Source organism: Rhineura floridana, chromosome 7 (assembly GCF_030035675.1).
Source record: "Rhineura floridana isolate rRhiFlo1 chromosome 7, rRhiFlo1.hap2, whole genome shotgun sequence".
NCBI lineage: Eukaryota > Metazoa > Chordata > Lepidosauria > Squamata > Rhineuridae > Rhineura > Rhineura floridana.
The window spans coordinates 93,208,097-93,228,246 of record NC_084486.1 but is presented as its reverse complement, the minus strand read 5'-3'; the positions used below and the strand labels follow the sequence as shown (position 1 = coordinate 93,228,246).

At 44.8% G+C, this 20,150-nt stretch overlaps 1 protein-coding gene across 2 annotated transcripts in view; it reads right to left on the bottom strand.

Moving 5' to 3' along the window:
- The window catches only part of VPS8 (VPS8 subunit of CORVET complex), a 154,033-nt gene that overhangs the window by 19,558 nt on the left and 114,325 nt on the right, over window positions 1-20,150 (bottom strand). The window contains exons 42-44 of one of the 2 annotated variants that reach the window (XM_061636517.1): window positions 19,704-19,784; window positions 8,317-8,486; window positions 7,004-7,172 (exon numbers count right to left, since the gene is read on the bottom strand). In XM_061636517.1, coding sequence (XP_061492501.1) covers window positions 7,004-7,172; window positions 8,317-8,486; window positions 19,704-19,784 — 420 coding nt within the window. Of the gene's footprint in view, window positions 1-7,003; window positions 7,173-8,316; window positions 8,487-17,185; window positions 17,458-19,703; window positions 19,785-20,150 lie in introns of those variants that run through there. The other variant, XM_061636518.1, reaches the window with a different exon arrangement.

Sequence of the window (20,150 nt, the reverse complement as noted above, 5' to 3'; positions counted from 1 at the left end):
GGATACATCAAAGGCATTGCGCTTCATAGGAAACCCTACACTAACTCACTAAAGTCCCTAACTATACTCTAGACATGCTCTGCAGCATGAACTGGCTGAAGAGCAGGCTGCCCCACTCCTGCACAATCCTGCTCAGACACAACAATCCCTAACTCGGCTTCTTCTGGCTGTGGAGGTGCCTGAAACTTATGTCTCCCCCCTTCCTGTCCCTTCTGAGTTGGCTGCAGCGCAACATCATCCCCCCCTCCATGCTTTAACCCTTCCCACCCCTGAGGTCTAGGTTTCTCTGGATAAGCCTCATGGAATTCTCTCACCAAAGTCGGAGCGTGCACATTCTCCTCCATTTCCCAGGAACGTTCAGTTGGATTGTACCCCTTCCAATGAATCAGGTACTGAAGACGCCCTCGGCGTTTTCGCGAGTCCAAAATCTGTTCTACTTCATATTCCTCCTCCCCCTCCACCAACAACGGCGGCGCAGGCTCCACTAGCGGACGGTGAGGGTCGAGGGCAGCGTCCTTGGTCAACCATGCCCTGTGGAAGACTGGGTGCATCTTGAAGGTGGGTGGCAATTTTAGTCTGTAAACCACGGGGTTAATCTGAGCCTCCACCTCAAAGGGCCCTACACGCCGATCCTGCAGTTTACGACACCGGCCTGGCACAGCTAGGAAACGTGTAGAGATCCAGACCTGGTCTCCCACTCGTATGAGGTCCCCCTCTCTCCGATGCTGGTCAGCTGCGCATTTGTAATCCGCTTTGGCCTGTTCTAGTTGCTCTTGGAGTAGCTGTTGCATAGCGTGGAGTTCTTGCAAGTAATCCTCAGCGGCTGGGACAGACAGACTGTCCTTTGGGGCAGGGAAGGCTCGGGGGTGGTAGCCAAAATTGGCGAAGAAAGGAGTCTGTTGCGTGTGCGAATGCACAGCATTATTATAGGCAAATTCTGCTAAATGCAGGTAGGAGATCCAGTTGTCCTGCTGATATCCCACAAAACAACGTAAATATTGTTGCAACACTGCATTGACCCTCTCGGACTGCCCATCCGTTTGGGGATGATGGGTGGACGACAGTCTCAACTCACTTTGCAGCAACTTCCACAACGCTTGCCAAAAACACGAGGTGAATTGTGTGCCCCGATCGGAAACCAGGCTGTCTGGCAGACCGTGCAGCCGATACACATTTTGCACGTACAACTTGGCAGTGTCTTGAGCGCTTGGAAGCCCTGCGCATGGAATGAAGTGAGCCATTTTCGAGAAGGCATCAACGACCACTAAAACTGTGGTTTTCCCCTGCAAAGGTGGAAGGTCTGTTATAAAATCCATAGTAATCATTCGCCAAGGTCCTCCTGGGGTAGGGAGGGGTTCCAGTAGCCCCGGTGGCTTCCCGGTGGCATGTTTAGCCCTCATGCAAGTGGGGCAAGAGCGAACGTAATGCTCTACGTACTTCTTCACCTTGGGCCAACAGAAGTCCCGAGTGACAGCTTGAATGGTCTTAAAAACCCCAAAGTGGCCTGCCGTGGGGGCGTCATGGCACTGACGTAGTACTCTCCCTCACAGTTCTCTGGGGGGCACATAAACAGCTTCCTGATGGTGCAGTATGCCATCCTTCCATGTAAGGTCCTTCTGTTCTGCCTGGGGTGACGCGCCCTCTTCGACCCGCTGCTCCTGCACGAAAGGGTCCTGCTGTTGCGCTTCACGCACTTCAGCTTCCCAAGAATCTTGGCAGGCCCCTACTACTCCCTGCTCGGGAGGGATTATGTACTGTAACGGTCTTGGGGTGGGATCCCTCAGAAATTCTGGCTTCCTCGAGAGGGCATCAGCCCGCTTATTCTGTGCTTGGGAGATATAATGAATTTTAAAATGGAACTGTGCGAAGAACTGAGCCCAGCGCAGTTGCCTCTGGTTGAGTTTACGGGCGGTATGAAGACTCTCTAGATTACGATGGTCTGTGCGCACCTCAATTTCATGCTGCGCCCCTTCCAGATGGTGTCTCCAGGCTTCAAAGGCATCCCTAATGGCTAATAGCTCCTTTTCCCACACAGTGTAGTTTTGTTCAGAGTCGGTTAGCTTTCTGGAAAAGTAAGCACAAGGCATCAGTTCTCCCCCATTCTGGGCCGGTTGCAAAAGAACCCCTCCGATCACGACGTCCGACGCATCCGTCTCTACCACAAAAGGGAGCGCCGGGTCAGCATGCTGTAGTATGGGTTCGGTAGCAAACCTTCGCTTCAGGCTCTCGAAAGCCTCTAGTGCAGCTTCTGTCCAGTGGAAAGGTCCTGAGCCCTTCAGGCAATCCGTGAGCGGTGCGGTCTGATGGGAGTAGTTGGCTATGAAACGATGGTAGTAATTCGCAAAGCCCAAGAAGCGCTGCAAATCCTTCTTGGTCTTGGGGGGTTGCCACGTGAGTACACAATGAACTTTCTCTGGGTCCATTTCTACTCCTGCTGGCAATATCCGATACCCCAGAAAGTCCAACGTGGTTAGGTCAAACCCACACTTTTCCAGTTTCGCGTAAAGATGGTGTTCCCATAACTTCTGCAGCACTGCACGCACATGTGAGTCATGTTCCTCGGGAGTATCTGAGTAAATCAAAATATCATCCAGATAAACTATCATGAAGCAGTCCACAAAGTCCTGGAAGATGTCATTCATGAAACTTTGGAAGACTCCAGGTGCTCCCGACAACCCATATGGCATTACTAAATACTCAAACTGACCATAACGGGTCTTAAACGCCGTCTTCCATTCATGGCCTGCCTTAATCCTCACCAAGTTGTAAGTCCAGTTTCGTGAAAATTTTGGCGGAACGCAACCTCTCCAACATTTCCCTAATGAGCGGCAGCGGGTAACTGGTTTAGGGCCCGATAATCATTACAGGGACAGAGCTCCCCCCTTTTTTTTTCTTGACAAACAGCAGGGGTGCACCAGCGGGGGACTGCAAAGGGCGAATGAAGCCTTTCTTCAAATTGGCGTCCAGAAACTCCCTTAACGCTGCCAACTCTGGTTCAGATAGAGAGTAGATCCGCCCAGCGGGGATGCGTGCTCCAGGCACCAAATCAATGGCACAATCATAGGGCCGGTGAGGAGGGAGTTGCTCTGCTTCCTTTTTATCGAAGACGTCCCGAAAACTCCCATACTTGGCGGGCAAGGTTATCTCCCTTGGGGGAGACGCTCCTGCCAACACCTGTGGCTCCTCGTCAGGTTGGCAATGTTGATGGCAGTACTTGGAGGTAAAAACCACCACAGCTTCATCCCAAAAGATTGTGGGGTTGTGTGTAACCAACCAAGGCATACCTAACACCACCGGGAAATGTGGCAAGGATGCCACATAGAACGACAAGTCTTCCCGATGCCCAGGGACCTTCACTTCCACAGACTCGGTCACCCGAGTCACCCCCCCAGACTTCAGAGGCCGGCCATCTATAGTTTCCACTGCCAACGGCTGCCTCAGTTCTCTTGTGGGAATAGCGTGGTGTAGCACCAACTCCCGGTCTATGAAACAAGAGGATGCTCCCCTGTCGATCACAGCCTTGGCTAAGAAGCTCTCGCCTGAGGATAGGGTGATGCGAATGGGCAACAGAAGGGCCCCTTGGGAGGGAAGGGGTCGTAATGGAGGCTCAGTGTCTGTAGCACCCCCCAACTCTCTAGCCTCTACAAGAGCTGGGATGTGAAGTTTTCCAGCGGCTGGGATCTTCCAGCTTTGGCTGCACAATTTCTGGCGAGGTGTCCAGACTTTCCGCAATAGAGACACAGTCCTTCCCTCCGGCGTCTTTCCCTCTCTTCCTCTGTCAATCTCGGTCTAGCCTCCCCAATCTCCATGGGCTCCTCTCCCGAGACAGTAGAGATGCCAGGATTGGGCACGGGGCGCGCACGGGGCAGCGGAGCAGCAACCTGACTCCGTGAAGGCTCCATTCTTCGCTCCAACTTCCTTCCTTCTAAGTGGCTGTCTATTTGCAAATTCAGTTGAATCAAACCCCTCAGTGAGTCGGGGTGTGTGGAGTGTGCCAGTTCATCCAACACTTCTGGACTCAGTCCATTTCTGTAGAAGTACATCAAGGCTGGGTCATTGTACTCCGTATCCTGAGACAAAACACGAAAAGCATTCGTGTAGTGCCCTACAGACCCATTTCCCTGTCTCAGGGTCCCTAACTGGCGGTCAACCGTCTCCTTCCTCTGGGGGTCTCGGAACATGTCCCCCATCGCATTCTTGAAGGCTTCAAACTGGCGCAATATCTGGTCGTTGCGAATCAAATACGGGGTGGCCCATTTTGCCGCTTCCCCTTCCAATAAACTGATGATGAACGCCACCTTCGCATCATCAGTTGGGAACTCAGCTCTGCGCACTTGAATGTACAACTCACATTGGGCTAGAAATGTGGCAAACTGTTCACTCTGGCCCCCGTATCGCACGGGTAGCCCCACTAGAGACTTCACAGGGGCGGCTGCCCCGGGAGGCGCCGCCTGGACTTGGGCGACCAAGGCATGGAGATTCTGGTTATCCACTTGCAAGGCTTGCGTTGCGGCTCTGATTCTCGGCTTGTAGGGCTTGCGTAGTCACTCGGAGGTTCTGGATCGCGGCATACAAGGCTTCCATGGTGATAGGTACTCCCCCTCTGGCTCCGTTCTGGTCCATGTCATCCGCCATGGGAACAGGTTCGAGTAGGGATGTTGGTTGAGTCAAACTGTCCCGTTCCGAGCCGAAAGAATGAGGCTGGAGTGTGTGTGCAAGTAAATCTCGTTTTATTAGAGTAATGGATACATCAAAGGCATTGCGCTTCATAGGAAACTATACTCTAGACATGCTCTGCAGCGTGTGAAGGAAGTTGACTCAATGACCCCCCACTGGGAGCGGCTGGCTTATATAGGAAATGTTTTTGAACGTAATCTCTGACTCCTTCATAATTCCTGTCTTTGCCCTGTCCGTTTCTCGCGGCGATGGGAACAAGGAGACAGGGGACGCGCATCCAACAGCTCATGTGAAGACACCTGCTCCCGAGTAACAGGCTCGAGGTCAGGGGGCGGTACCACGCTGGAATCCTCCTGGGAACTGCTTGGAAAGGAGGAGCTGGCACTGTCTCTGAAGCTTCCTCCCCCAAGTCCTCTGCATCAACTGGGGGCGGTGCGCTCGGCTCCTCAGAAAGGGCGTTACTCGTGGGAACTGGCTGAAGAGCAGGCTGCCCCCCTCCTGCACGATCCTGCTCAGACACAACAATCCCTAACTCGGCTTCTTCTGGCTGCGGAGGTGCCTGAAACTCATGCCTCCCCCCTTCCTGTCCCTTCTGAGTTGGCTGCAGTGCAACAACCTTTTTGCTTTTTGTAATCTTTTTATGCTTTTCTTATTTTCTTTTTAATAAATTTTAATTACTTTAAACCAATGTGTGTTTATTCCAGAGAGAGGGGTCAGTTCCTAAATTCAGTCCTTGCCATTTGACCACAACTACCGTGTAACAGAGAAACGTTTTTACCTAAGACTTCAGAAGGGACCAGGAGTGTATCTAGACTCTGGTCCTGAGAGGCTCAGGTGTTTAAGTGGGCTCTGGGGTTCCCTTCGCCCCAGAGTAGCTAACCAGTTGAAGGGTGGTGGCAGTACTACCTTGCAGGGTTGGTGTTGACGTGCACAACCTTGGCAAACCAGGATTTGCTGGGATCAATTGCCCAAGGCTGGGGATTGACTCCTAGGACAGTGAGAGCAGATGGGGAAGAGCTCCCCGCTTTCACTACAGGGATGTGCTAGAATTCTGCCCAATTTGGATTTGGCTGCAATTTTCCCATTAATTCACTTATTTTCCAATGTTGCGGATCAGTTTATGTGGCAATTTTCCGCAGCAATATTCGAAAACAGTTTTTTAAAAAAAAAATCAGCCTCTAAAATATCACTATTAAGAATTTTATCAATATTTCCTTTCAAAATATTAGTATCAATATTTTTGCAAGGGAAAATGGATCAGTAAAAGCAGTAGCTAGCAAACAAAGAACAAACTCAAATTGATACTGGCCTGTTTGGTTGATGGAATGCTTTTGAACTGACACCAGCAACAGATCCCATCCCTAACCATAATGATCTTTCCAGGGGGATTAAGGATACACGAGCTTCTCTCTAAAAACGGCCTTGATCCTTTGTGCACTTCTCAGGTGGAAAGAAAGCTCTGTCGAAGCCACTTCCATTGCTTCCCCTTTTTCTGCCCTGGGTGGGGGACGGGAGAAGGGAGAGCCATCTAGAACTGAAGCAGACTCCTGTGGACTCCAATCTAATTTCACAAGTCTTCTACAACTGATCAGGTCAGACCTCTAGTAAGAGGGATCTATCCCTTATCCCTAGCTAGCTGGGTAGAGAGGAAGAGGGTGGTGGGTCTTTTTAACAAGAGTATGCATTAAACAGAGTTATGTAGCAAGCTGTTTTACTTTCAAAGCAAGGCAAATATATTAAAAAGTAGATAGGCAGTGATTTTATGCCAAAGCAGCATCCTGGCCACATTGCACCATGCACTCCACTAGATTATATTCCAAGCAGAAGCCATCCTTAAATTTCTATTCAGTCCAAGCATACAGCTTTCAGCAACCAGGTCCTATTAACTCCCAAGACCTTAAAGAGAGATCGGCCAGCACATTGTTTTTACATAAAGGAAGAAAACATTGAAATTAATGCCTTCATCCAAATGTGAAGCTAGACCTACATGGTTCAGATTAGGTGACTAGTAGGTTCACATAAAAGTTTGGTGAGTGTTGAAGTGTGAACACTAAAGAAATATACTTTGAACAGTGAGGGAACACAGAGAACCTCCTTTTTTGCCAGATACTGGAGACTATGGATCCCAAGCCCAATTCTTGCTAGAGCAACTTCTTGACCTAGGCTCATTAGAGATGCATTTGACCATGAACTGAATATTGGTTTACTGTTGTTCTGGTTTTCCCACAGCTTGTTATTTTATAGAGGTGCTCCCAATGCTCCTAAGTGCCAACAGAACTGGAACAACTTCAACCTTCTAGGAAAGGTTCACCTTTGCAAGTCTTACCTGAGCCAGAGATACTGGAGTTCCCTTCTTCATTTCTGAGGAAGTCCCACTTAGTTTTCCACCTTTGTTACTTGCATTGCATTTAAAACATGTCCATCTCATCTGTCCCTTTGTTTCAGTGCCACACTCTTTACTCCGCAGACAGACAGAGTGGTACAAGTGGCCACAGCTGTTACAAAAAACAAATTTAATTGCATGCATATATAACTAAATATGCCACACACCAGAGCACATTTATTTTGTAAAATTAATTCTAAATAGGCTCCAGTAAACCAAATGTCACTCTACTATCAAGGGAAACAAACATGTTTTAAAAGACATTAAGGCTGCAATCCTTAATCACATTTACTAGAGAGGAACACACATTAAAAACAGTGGAACATACTATTGAGTAAACGTGCATAGGACTGTGCTGTATGATAGTGAAATAACTAAAGAGGATGGGGCTGTGATCCTCTCATTCAGTGCCAGACAAAAACAGCTATCCCTTCCTTTTGTCCGTTTATTCTCTGCCACAATCACATACCATGCCCAGATCACATCTGCAAGACCCTAGTTATGCTAGTGGTGTAATTGCCAAAAATTCTCCTAAAGAGAAATTAGGTTAAATTACCTATAAAACTCTGAGGGAGTTCATATATATTGACTAAAAGTCATACAAGCCCTGAAGGCATATAGAACTCAATAAATTAGGCTTCTTCACAGTACAGCAAGACAAAAAAAAATCTACACATCTTAACTTGAGGTATGCAAATCTCTCTCTGTCTGCCAGAGTTTAGAAGTTAATCCATAGACAGAAAAAACCCTCCAAAGCATATCTGAGGGCAGTGTGCAGGAGCCCAGAGGGAGCAAAGGATGGATATAGCTCTGTTGAGCTCATGAAAGTTATTCTGCGCATCTGGTTCTTTAGTTGGACATAATAACAATAAGACTAGTCCTGCTAAACCATATCCATTATTAACCAGTTGTTATTTAAAAAGCTACATATACAATGTAGCTAACATTCAATTATTTGCAACATTTAATAATAATTAATGACACTTTAGAAATATTTAAAACTTCCTCTTTGCAGATTCAGCCAATTGTATTGCTTCCCTTGTCAGCATGAAAATTAGTGGATTAGTGCTGAATTGCCCCTTAACTGCCCCTTATTAAGTCAAACAGGAAGCTTTCAATTAGTATTATAAAGGATCTCTGCTGAATGGAAATTCTTCATAATTCATACAGTCAATAAACAAATCTGAATCCTCCTCAGAAACCTTCAAGTCCTTTTTGCCACAACCTCTCACTGTCCCAAGCTTTTCTCTAGTTACCTGAAGACTATGATTTGGTCAGCAGTCTCTTGTCTTCTCTTGTACTGCTGCAGACAAATGCAGCAGTAATCTTGTTTGGGGTTGAGCCCTCTAGTCACAGAAGCTTTTAAATTACGTAAAGACCAGTGGAGGTCATGGTTGAGTAGGCTAGTTGTTGTCTCCAAAAGAGTCTGGTCAAGTAAAAGGAGGACACAATAAAGACATCAGTTAATTTGTTAGCCATGTTTCATAAATTCTGCATGTGGCAAACTCTCTGATCATGATTAACTGAGAGCAGAAATGACACTTTTACATACACACTATATGGTATCTTACTGACAGACCCAGCATTTATTTCCCCATATATTATACATAATCTACACTGCCAAATACCACTGCATGGCCATTTTATAACATTTGCTCTCTAGTTAGTTGCAACAGAAAACAAGATCCTTTTGTAAATTAAAACTGCTATACTTGAGAGATTATCACCTGTGTATGTCTATGCCATTAAATATCATATTTTTAGATTTGTTTGTATTTAAGAGCAGTCATATATAATTGTGACAATAGCTTACTTTTTCCTTCCTACACACAGAGCAATCCAAAATATAGGAGGCCAGTGTAATTTATGCTGGGGTAAATTATGCCAGGGTAAATGACCCCTATTCCAAACTCCATTCAGGAGCAGGGCTGTTGCCAGTTGAGTTGGCCCGAGCCTGACAGTCAAGCGTATTTTAAACCAGTGTTTAAAATAGAGTTTGATTTACACCACCCTTTTTGCCAGTGCAACTTCCACTGGGTTGTTAGGTCACATCACTGAGCTGAATGGCATCTGGAGTAGGGGTATGTCTCCCCTGCCTCATTCTGCACCCATCACACCCCTGGAATGTCCCTTTTTGGGGACTTATCCTGGCCCCAGCTGAGCTGGTATGGAGGAATTATGCCAAAGTATGTTCAGCTGAGCCAGTTTGAGGGGATTCAGCTGGCTGATCCCAGACAAAGCTGGGTCTCCACCTATTCCAAACTCTGTTCATCACAGCAGATCTTGGGTATGAATTACTCCCTAATTTCTCTTTTTTTTTTACAACCAATATTATATTTTTGTTTCTGTCTCATAAAAAAGTATTTAATTTGAGTGTACTAAATAATTACTTCCCTAAACAGGAGCAAATTGCTAAGTTATCATCAAAGCCTAGTATTATTGCCATTATTTATAACATTTATCAGTTGCTTTATACAATAAAAAAATTCAAAGATAAAATCAAACACATAAAAGCGATTTAAAGCCAGAAAAAATTAAAACAATGGACAATACAAAATACATAAATGTTCATTTGGCAACGTATTATTAAAGTCAAGTCCTACCCACCCACACTAAAAAAAAGCACCATAATAGGAGGCAACTTAATTAACCAAAGGCTTGAGTGAACAAGAAGATCTTAGCCTGGTGCCTAAAGATGGACAAAGATGGTGCCAGGTGCATCTCCCTGAGGAGAGCATTCCACAGATGGACAACCACCCCCAAAAAGGCCCAGTCTTGTGCAGCTACCTCCACACCTTTGGGTGTGGGATACATGGAGAAGGCCCTCTGATGAAGACCACATGGTCCAGGCTGGTTTATATGGAGACAGAATCAATTAAGAAAACATAGGCTAATCTTGAAAAGGTTAAGCTTACATGTCTTGCAGAGTACATCTGAATATATACATTCATAAAATAAAGTTGGAAATCTGCAATTCTATATTAAAACTGAATTGGTATAAAATATTTTGATGCTGCTCTTACAAAGTTATAAGGTTTATAAAGGCCAGGTCTTCAAAACAGAATTCATTAAATCAATTTAAAAATGTTTACAATCTGTAATTAGTGAATCATGGACGCGTATGCTTAAATGTTTCAGCAAATTATATTTCCTTATGTATTCTTATTTATTACATTGTATGTACTGTATATACGTTATATCTGTGTATGGAAGTGCTATCCTAGCCATGTGAAGCTAAGAGAAAGTATCAGCTTCCATAGATGTTTGTCTTGGGTCCATGGTGTTACATCATTAATGGTTTAGAAGCAGCAGAAAATATTCCCATTAAATCTGCAGATACATATATGAAACTGGCAAGAAGAGTGTGACACAGGAGAGCTGGGTAACCTGTGACCCTCCAGATGTTGCTCAGCTCACATCAGCCCCAGCCAGCATGGCGAGTTGTCAGTGACGAAGGGAGCTGGAGTCCAGGAGCAATCTGGAGGGCCACAGGTTAGCACTCCTGCTCTATAGTATCAGATTTGTGATGAAGGCAATCTTGACAATCATAGCAGCATAAAAAATAAGCTATTTTAGTTTATTGTTTTAATTTGCTGTATCAGTCTGCATGTTACCTTTATTATATTATAAATAATAATTTTAATAATGATAACAACCATATGTAAATGCAAGATATAAATTATGTAAGTAACTAAAGCAAATAAATAAAGCAACAAAATCAGGTTTTAAAAAAGAATGCTAATGAACACACATATGCAATGTTTAGCATTGCTGTTTATATAGCATTTCTTAGAATATTTCAAAATGTGATTCTCATATTATATCAGTAATCCTTAAGAGCCCTAAAAAAGGTAGGCCAATGTTATCACTACATTGCAAGTGGTGGGGTGGAGGCAGAGAGCACTGAGGCTAAGAGAACAGCAGTTTGTTTTAAGGCTGCCTCAAGAGGTTAGGGTTGAGGAGAAGATTTGAGCTCAACTTCCCAGCTCACAAATTTTTAGCCACTAAGCTACACCAGCTATGCATATCTGTAAAGCGAAGAGAAGAGCAGGCTATTCTTACACTACTGAGAAGGCCTTGGCAATTATAGTAGAGTGCAAGATTAATCATGACCCATCAAAGTGATACTCTTAACAAAAAAAATTGTTTAAATGATATGTTGTTTGCATAAGCAGAGGCATCATGTGCAACATATCATTCTATTAGATGGTCTCCAATTACAGTACTGTGTCCGATTATCAGTACTGGGCTATCATTTTGGGAAGGATACAAATATTTATCTGTGACATTCGTATACTGCCTTTCCTACACCCACCAGAAGTTCAAGCAGCATACATGGGATTATTGCACCTTCATCCTTGCAATCACTCTAGCCTGTTGCATAGATGAAATTCCCTGATCACAAAACTATGGTTTGGCAATCAGGTGCAGACATGCACTCTGCTCCCACCTTCTTCCTCCTCCTCTCATGCGGGCATCCCCCGCCCTCAACAATCAAGTTTTGGAGACAATTTGGTTTATGTGAAAGACATCTGACTGACTGAAACACTGAACAGGGACTGTCTGTGTAGGTCCCAATTGCATTTATAAAATGCATAAATAGTATAAATACATGCAAAGTGCAAATTCATATTTGTAGATTAACCAACCTGACCAACAAGTAACCCAAAATGCCTTTGCATGGCATGTTAATTAACAACACACTAAACCAAATCAAGGAAAACTTGGAGTAGGACTGTGGTGAACATTTAGGGGGAAACAATTTTGGCTCAAGAAAGGGGCTTTTGGTGCCCCTGAAATGTTTACCACAAGTCCTTTCAAAGCCTGCCTTTTTCGCTGCCGTTCACAGCCCTGATTGGTAGCCGCTTTGGCTGCGAATCCAGAACAAACCTCTTTGAAAACAAAAAAAGGAACAAAAGTAGCAACTGATCAGGTTCTACAAGAATCTCACTCTCCTCCAAGAATGGTGATGTCATCATACAGCCAGATCTGGGTATGGGATAATAATAATAATATTAAATGTATTAGTCGCCCATCTGGCTGGATGTCCAGCCACTCTGGGTGACGTACAAGATAAAAACAATACATTAAAACGTTAACATTTAAAACCATAACAATAAAAACCTAACCCACCCCAAAAGCCTGCCTGAAGAGCCAGGTCTTCAAGGCCCGGCGGAAGCTCATCATAGAAGGGGCATGGCAGAGATCATTTGGGAGAGAGTTCCACAGGGTGGGGGCCACTATTGAAAAAGCCCTCTCTCTAGTCCTCACCAGTCTAGCTGTTTTAACCAGTGGGATCGAGAGAAGGTCTTCTGAGGCTGATCTTGTTGAGCGGCATCCCTGACGATGCTGGAGGCGCTCCTTCAGATAGACTGGGCTAAAACCGTATAGGGTTTTAAAGGTCAAAACCAACACCTTGAATTGGGTCCGGTAAACAACCGGTAGCCAGTGCAACTCCTTCAGCACTGGAGTGATGTGATCTTGCCGGCAGCTGCCTTTAATCAGACGAGCTGCCGCATTCTGTACCAGTTGCAGCTTCCGGACCGTTTTCAAGGGTAACCCCACGTAGAGCGCATTACAGTAATCTAGGCGAGAGGTGACCAGGGCATGTACTACCGGTGGGAGCAGATGGTTGGGAAGGTAGGGGCGCAGCCTCCGTATCAGATGGAGTTGATATAGCGCCGCCCAGCTCACAGCCGAGACTTGAGCTTCCATGGTCAGCTGGGAGTCAAGAATGACCCCCAGGCTGCGGACCTGGTCTTTCAGGGGCAATCGTACCCCGTTGAGCACCAGGTCCACATCCCCCAGCCTTCCCTTGTCTCCCACAAACAGTACCTCGGTTTTGTCAGGGTTCAGCTTCAGTTTATTCCTTCCCATCCAGCCACTCACCGACTCCAGGCACTTGGACAAGGTTTCTACAGCCAACCTCGGTGCAGATTTAAATGAGAGATAGAGCTGCGTGTCATCTGCATACTGATGACATTGCAGCCCAAATCTCCTGATGATTGCCCCCAGCGGCTTTATATAGATGTTAAACAGCATCGGGGAAAGGATGGAACCCTGTGGCACCCCACAAGTGAGAGGCCAAGGATCCGAAACCTCATCCTCCAATGCCACTCTTTGGTACCTACCAGAGAGGAAGGAATGGAACCACTGCAATACAGTGCCCCCCATACCTAACCTCTCCAGGCGGTCCAAGAGGATAACGTGGTCAACGGTATCGAAAGCCGCTGAGAGATCAAGGAGGACAAGGAAGGTGCATTCGCCCCTATCCCACGCCCTCCTCATATCATCTACCAGGGCGACCAGGGCTGTTTCAGTCCCATGTCCAGGCCTGAAGCCCGACTGAAATGGATCCAGATAATCCGCTTCCTCCAAGCGCGCTTGCAACTGTTTTGCCACCACCCGCTCAATCGCCTAAGAATGGCAAATTTGAGACTGGGCGAAAGTTGTTCAGATCTTGGGGATCCAAGGAGGGCTTCTTTAAGATTGGTTTTATTACTGCCTCCTTGAGCGGTGATGGCATTACTCCCTCTTCGAGGGATGCATTTACCACCATCTTGATCCCCTCACCCCTAACACCACTGAAGCCAGAACAGAAACTCACTTTGAAATCTGACTGCTACACAAAACAGAGAAAGCCAGAAAAAAATGGTGCAGAAGCAGGAGCTGATTGATCCCAAGAGAGATGGAGGAACAGGGGCTGTGGAAACTATTTAGGGGGACTGCATTCCTGTCCTGCAAACCTGGGCTCCTACTGGGAGGAAAGGGAGGAAATAAATTTAATAAATAAAACACTTTTACCAAATTTCAAGCCTTATGAAAAAAAATATGCCAGAAAATAGTGTGGTTATTGGGTAGGGTTGGGGGTAAGGCAGAGAATCACTCTTCCTAAGAGAAGAAAACCTATGCAAAACACTCCCTCTGATTTGGCTCAATCCTAATTTATAAGTATTATGGATGGTATTCAACTGAAGGATTTCCACTTGTGCAACAGAGCTGTCCCCTCCCTTCACTCTGTGCCATTCCTAAATCTGCTCCATAGGATTGAGGGAACACCCAGAACAGATTTAGGGGGGTGCATGAGGGGACTATATTTCATTGCTGTAAAGTCCACCTTAGCACTACACTGAATACAATTCCATGTGCTTTATTTTGCCAATAATTAATAAAGGGTATCTAGGTCTGCATAAACATTATGATTGTATTCAAGACATACTCAGAGTAGACCCATTACAGTGAACAGACATTAATTTCACTGGGTTTACTCTGAGTAGGACTAACATTGAATATTACACTACATCACAGTCTACCTTCTTTTATGCTAATGTATGGGTTGCCTATTTTGACATGGTAGTACTTTAATACATTTTTTTCTTCATTCCCCTTCTATTTTGCAACTTCTGTTTGGCAAAATGCACAATTTTAACTTGTGCTTGTAGCAGCAAAGCCTTCCCACAAACCACCACATTGGAGAGAGAACAGGAAAAGTGATGAGCAAGAGAGACTGAACTCATGCGTTACCTCATGCATTCCTTCAAGGGAAAGAGAGAGAGCAACAACTTATGCTGCACCATCTGGAATTCCAGCTCATGCCTTTTCAGCTGGTGTAATCAGGGAGGGTATGGACTACCTAGCTCACACATTCTTTAAGGTATTTGTTGGAGGGGAGGCCTGCCCACCCATTAGTCTACTATGTGAGAGCTCTCAAAGATATTTGGTGGCCCCCGAACTGTGGAATAGTCTCCCCAAGGAGGTGCGATTGGCGCCGACATTATTATCTTTTCGGCGTCAAGTTAAAACCTTCCTCTTCTCAGAGGCATTTTAATTTAAGTTAACTTAATTTTAAATGTGTTGTAATCTGATTTTAGACTTTGTAGTTTTTATATGCTTTGTTGTATTACTGTGTAATTTTATTGTATTTTTTGTGTTCACCGCCCAGAGAGCTATTGCTAGTTGGGCGGTATAAAAGTTTAATAAATAATAATAATAATAATAATACTGCCAAAGCATGAAATAAGAGAGATGGGTGAAGAAGTGGAGGGAGACAAAGAGAGGCAAAACTAGCGATGTTCCAACAGAAATGGAAATGAGAGCAGAAATCGCCAATGTTTGCTTATTCGGAATGGAAATCAATCCAGCAAATCAGATAGGTATTAGCTGTTTTCAGTCTGCAAATGATACAAAATGGATGCCTTCCCATCCATGCCTATAGTTTGTTTCCTTTGCACTGAAATGAGTGGTATGGAATAACAGGGTAACAGAATTAATTACATAAAATTTAGTCACAGCAGACAGCGAGCCGAACAACGTAGTTTTTGTCAGAAGCCAAACTGCAGTGAATTGGAAACAATGCTGCATGCAACGAACGTGGTTCAGAATGGAAATCAATGGCTTCTTACATTGCTGGCAAGACACACACTACGGGGGTGGAAGCTTGGGTATTTACCAGCCAGAATACTGACGATGAGCCTCTTGATTACACTTACCATGCAGCCTTTCAAAGCTAAAAGCCCCCTCCCCCAAACTAGCATATGTTTGTGTGATAGTTGTTTATAACATGCATCCTTGTACTGGGGTTGCCCACACACACACACACACACACACACACACACACACACACACACACACACACACACACACACACACACACACACACACACACACACACACACACACACACACACACACACACACACACACACACACACACACACACACACACACACACACACACACACACACACACACACACACACACACACACACACACACACACACACACACACACACAGCAACTGCAGTGCAGAAACAGCACTGATGGTGCCACTCCCACCCAGCCTCCTTGTTGGTAACTTTCTCACACTTCCAGTTTAGTACTAATGTCACTAGAAGAAATTCCTAAATACCTGCCAGAGCAACACAAGAATAAGATACAGCAGCAAAGATTCCCGATTATGGGATTAAAATGGGAGTATCTTCTCCCATGAAAGCAAATTCCCTGTTAGTGAATTGAATATATTCATTACACTGCCTATAGCCAGAGGGATGACCTCTGTTGATGAGTTAGTGCCATTTCTTTTCGTGGGTCTTCTCCTGCTTTAGGGCAAGTGGCAAGGATGGGGTTGTGCATCAACCCTGGAAATCACTATTAAGAACTGCCTTCTACTTTGAGGACTGGAGTAGAGTCATAAAATAGTAGAGTTGGAAGGGGCCTCTAAGGCCTTTGAGTTCAACCCCCTGCTCAATGAAGGAATCCATGTTAAAGCATACCTGACAGGTGGCTGTCCAGCGGCCTCTTAAATGCCTTCAGTGTTGGAGAACCCACCACCTCTCTAGATAACTGGTTCCATTGTTGTACTGCTCTAACAGTAAGGAAGTTTTTCCTGATGTCTGGCCGAAATCTGACTTCCTGTAACTTGACCCCATTATTCTGTGCCCTGCTAAAGCTAAAGCTCCCAAGGGGAAAACATGACTGCAAGGAAAGTGAGCAATATCCTTTTCTTCTTTCTATTCTGGACTCAAAAATGACTCCCAGATTCTTCTATAGAGAATACACCCAGGGATCAAAAGGCTAAAGTCTGATAGGAGCTACCAGTAAACAATATATTCATCTGAGAAAGAGACAGAGAGAGAGACAGAGAGAGGAGAAAAGGGGAAAGACTGGAGAGACAGCAGAACAGCTATAATTTCTCACAGCCCCTAGCAGATCTATTCTTCCCTATCCATCCAGTCCATGTGGCCTGGACACAGTATTATGCTGTTACCTTTGAAGTGGGACTTTCAGGGCTATCCTAAAGTTGAAATGCAGTAATCTTTAAACAGGTCATCTGGGTAAACTCTGTTCAATTTCATAATGCACTTATCATGTCTAAGATGTGTTTTTTGTGCTGTCTGAGGGAAACTTGTCAACCATGCTATAGCTGACTTACATATCCTCTTGCATCAGTGCATACTGCCAGGCACCAACAACCCTGCTGGTAAACACAGAGGTGTATATTGACATACACACATGCTCTTCCAGGCAATATATGGGTTGTTAGTGTTCTCATATACGTGGTTAAAATCATGGCTTGGACACAGTAGTGGTATGAAATAATACACCCTTTAATAACTTGTGCATTGATCTTTCTTAGTACTAAGCATTCAACACAACTTTAAACAATACAAATCAAGTGTCAAGAAAAAAATGTAAAAAAAAAATTAAAGAAAACCACTCCTAAAACCAACAACAGAAATCTATACATCAGTGGGGGAAAGCTCTCAAAGATATTTTCCACTTTTCCATAGAAAACAGTACGCAGAAGTAGCCTGCTGGATTTTCCTGGGCAGAGAATTCCTCAGCATGGCCTCATAACAGAGAAAGTGCTCGTCTTGTGTCTCAACAGATTTTGCTTCTGTAAATGAGGGGACAGAACATTGCCTTGACAGCTGATATAACAAGAAACAGAGGTACATGTGAATGCTAAGATATGCAGAGCTCAGGTTGTTTAAGGCTCTAAAGCTAATCACCAGCACTTTGAACTGGAAGTTATGGAAGCCAGTGCAATGCCAGTTAAATCAATATTTATGTAATATATGCCCTACAGATTGTGTAGCAGCGTAAAGCAGGGGTGAGGTTTCTGCAAGATACAACAGCACATAGGCTGAGATGAAGTCAAAAAGTCCCAACCTTTTTGGTTACAGCTCCTGCAGGTTGGCAGGACAAGGTTCTAGCCATTGGGCAGCCCTATGGCTAGCTAATGCAACTGCCCCATCCTGCTTCTTGGGACAACGCTGATTGAAGTGGCAAGCTGAAACTGTAGGCCTAACCTGTAGCCTGGGTATGGGACAGACAAGTCAGCTGGCCTGGGGCCAAGAGGCATGCCCAAGACCCCTTAAGGGGACTACTTTCCAGGGAGTGAGGTGCCCACCTCTGTTAGGGATCTGATCCAACGCCTTCTTTGCCAAGTATAAAATTGCAACAGTAAATTATAAAATCTGAGCCTCCCCAAGATACATATTTTTAGGATCCACCCTAACCTCTATCCAAAGCAAGTGCTAACTAAACATTACAGGACGTTGATGACAGCTTTCTCTTTTATGCCCTAGATGTGGACCAGAGAAAGAAAGATTCCCCCTGCGACTGGCTCATGGGGCAGGCCTTGATCTGCAGCATAGTCAGGCAGCCTGGAAGATGTACAGCCAGCCTGAGTGTGAGGGGGCGGGGGCAGCATGAGAGACACACATGTCTCTCTTTTTGTCTTTTATGCCCTCCCCATGTCATGGCACAAATGAATGCCTTCAGTAAGCAGAGACTTGATCTTTTATAGCTATCATTTTATTTATATTGGATATGTGTTCATTTGATTTTTTACGGTTAGCTACCCTGGACACCCTTCAGGAAGGAAGGGGCTCGATAGAAATGTACAGTAGGGCCCCGCTTCTCGGCACCCCACTTTTTGGCTTTCCGCTAATACGGCGCCAGCGGGGTGGTCAGCTGGAGGGGGGGCTGGAGCTCCCTGCTCTCCAGCTGATCTAGCTGGAGGAGGGGAAGATCAGCTGTAGAGAGCTACAGCTGATCTCCTCTTCTGGTGCGATCAGACTCCCGCGCTCGAGCTGATTGCGCCAGAGGAGGAAAAGATCAGCTGTAGTGTTCTACAGCTGATCTCCTCCTCCGACGTGATCAGTGGGTTAGGTTCCAGACCCCCACGCTACAGCTGATCCGCTTTCCAGCACGGGTTTGGAACCTAATCTGCCGTGTGAGTGGGGCCCTACTGTAATAAATAATACATACATTAGAGAACCAACTACAGAATTCTGCATCAGATAAAATTTCAAAATGCAGCTCCCTACTTAATGTGCAGATTGAACTATGAGATTACAAAAGCAGGGAAATTGGTAGCGAGATCCTGATCAAACAGAAAGATCTGAAGCTAGCTTATCAGCCAAAAGTGGCAAGATGTACTCCTCACCGCTACCACTACCTTGGCATCTAGCACCAAATCAAATTACACAAACACACTCATGCTGTGGATTATTATTAGTTGCTTTTTTTCAAAACTGAAAACTCAAAGCAACTTACTAAACTAAAAAAAAAAGGATAAACATATCCTAAAATACTCAGACTACATAAAAACAAAATCCAACTCCTCCTGAATCTGCTTCTCAAGACGGCATGATGATGTCCAAAGGAACAGTCCTGCCATCCGCAAATCAGTTGCTCAGCAAGAACTGCACAGCTGTGGCACTATACATTAGTAGTCTGCAAAGGCCTTCAGGTAGATTAAAAACAAAGAAATGTGGGAGAGACCTCTTGAGCCCTTGGATAGTGGCTGCCATTCAGCAGACAGTGCAAGGCTAGGTAGACCAATGGCCTGAGTTAATACAAGGCAGCTTCATAGGAGGACTGATAACCTACAGATATTGTTATGTCCAAGACAACAGGCATTTGCTTGTTAGTACATGCTTTCATCACACACACTTTCGAGGTGATTAATGGTTTGATTAATTAAAACAAAAGGGATGAGGACAATGCCAGTCAATTTCTTTTCCTTTAGAGTTTCTGACTGCTTCTAAGTAACAGCCAGATGGACAAAAGGCTTTTCAATTTTCAGGCAATATCAATTTACCTATGTAGAAAGAAAAAGCCCATTCTACTTACTTGCTCATAGTTAAAGCTGTCTAGCATGCCCAGAACAAGACCTTGGATTTCTCCCAGTTTCCCTCTTCCATAGACTGGATCCTGTGAAAATTATTACAAGCGGATGTTAATCTACATTAACTAAAACAAATTGAGAAAATGCTACAGACACATAGGGGGAAAAACAGAGGGGGAAGTATTTGATTGATAATTAACTCCTCTGATTAAAAAAAAATACAACCTCTGATCTAACCACACTGGTAGTGCATGAGAAACAATTAGATTTGTATCTTCTAAATATAATCCAGTGTTTAGTCATAGAAATGTTACTGATGTAAAATTCACATATTGAGATCACTACAAATTCACTCACTACAGATTCAGAGGACCATGTGAAGAGTGGTATAAGCCGCTATGCTTTGGATATGCAGGTAACCTTTTACCTTTCACGGTTTTGTTAATTCATTG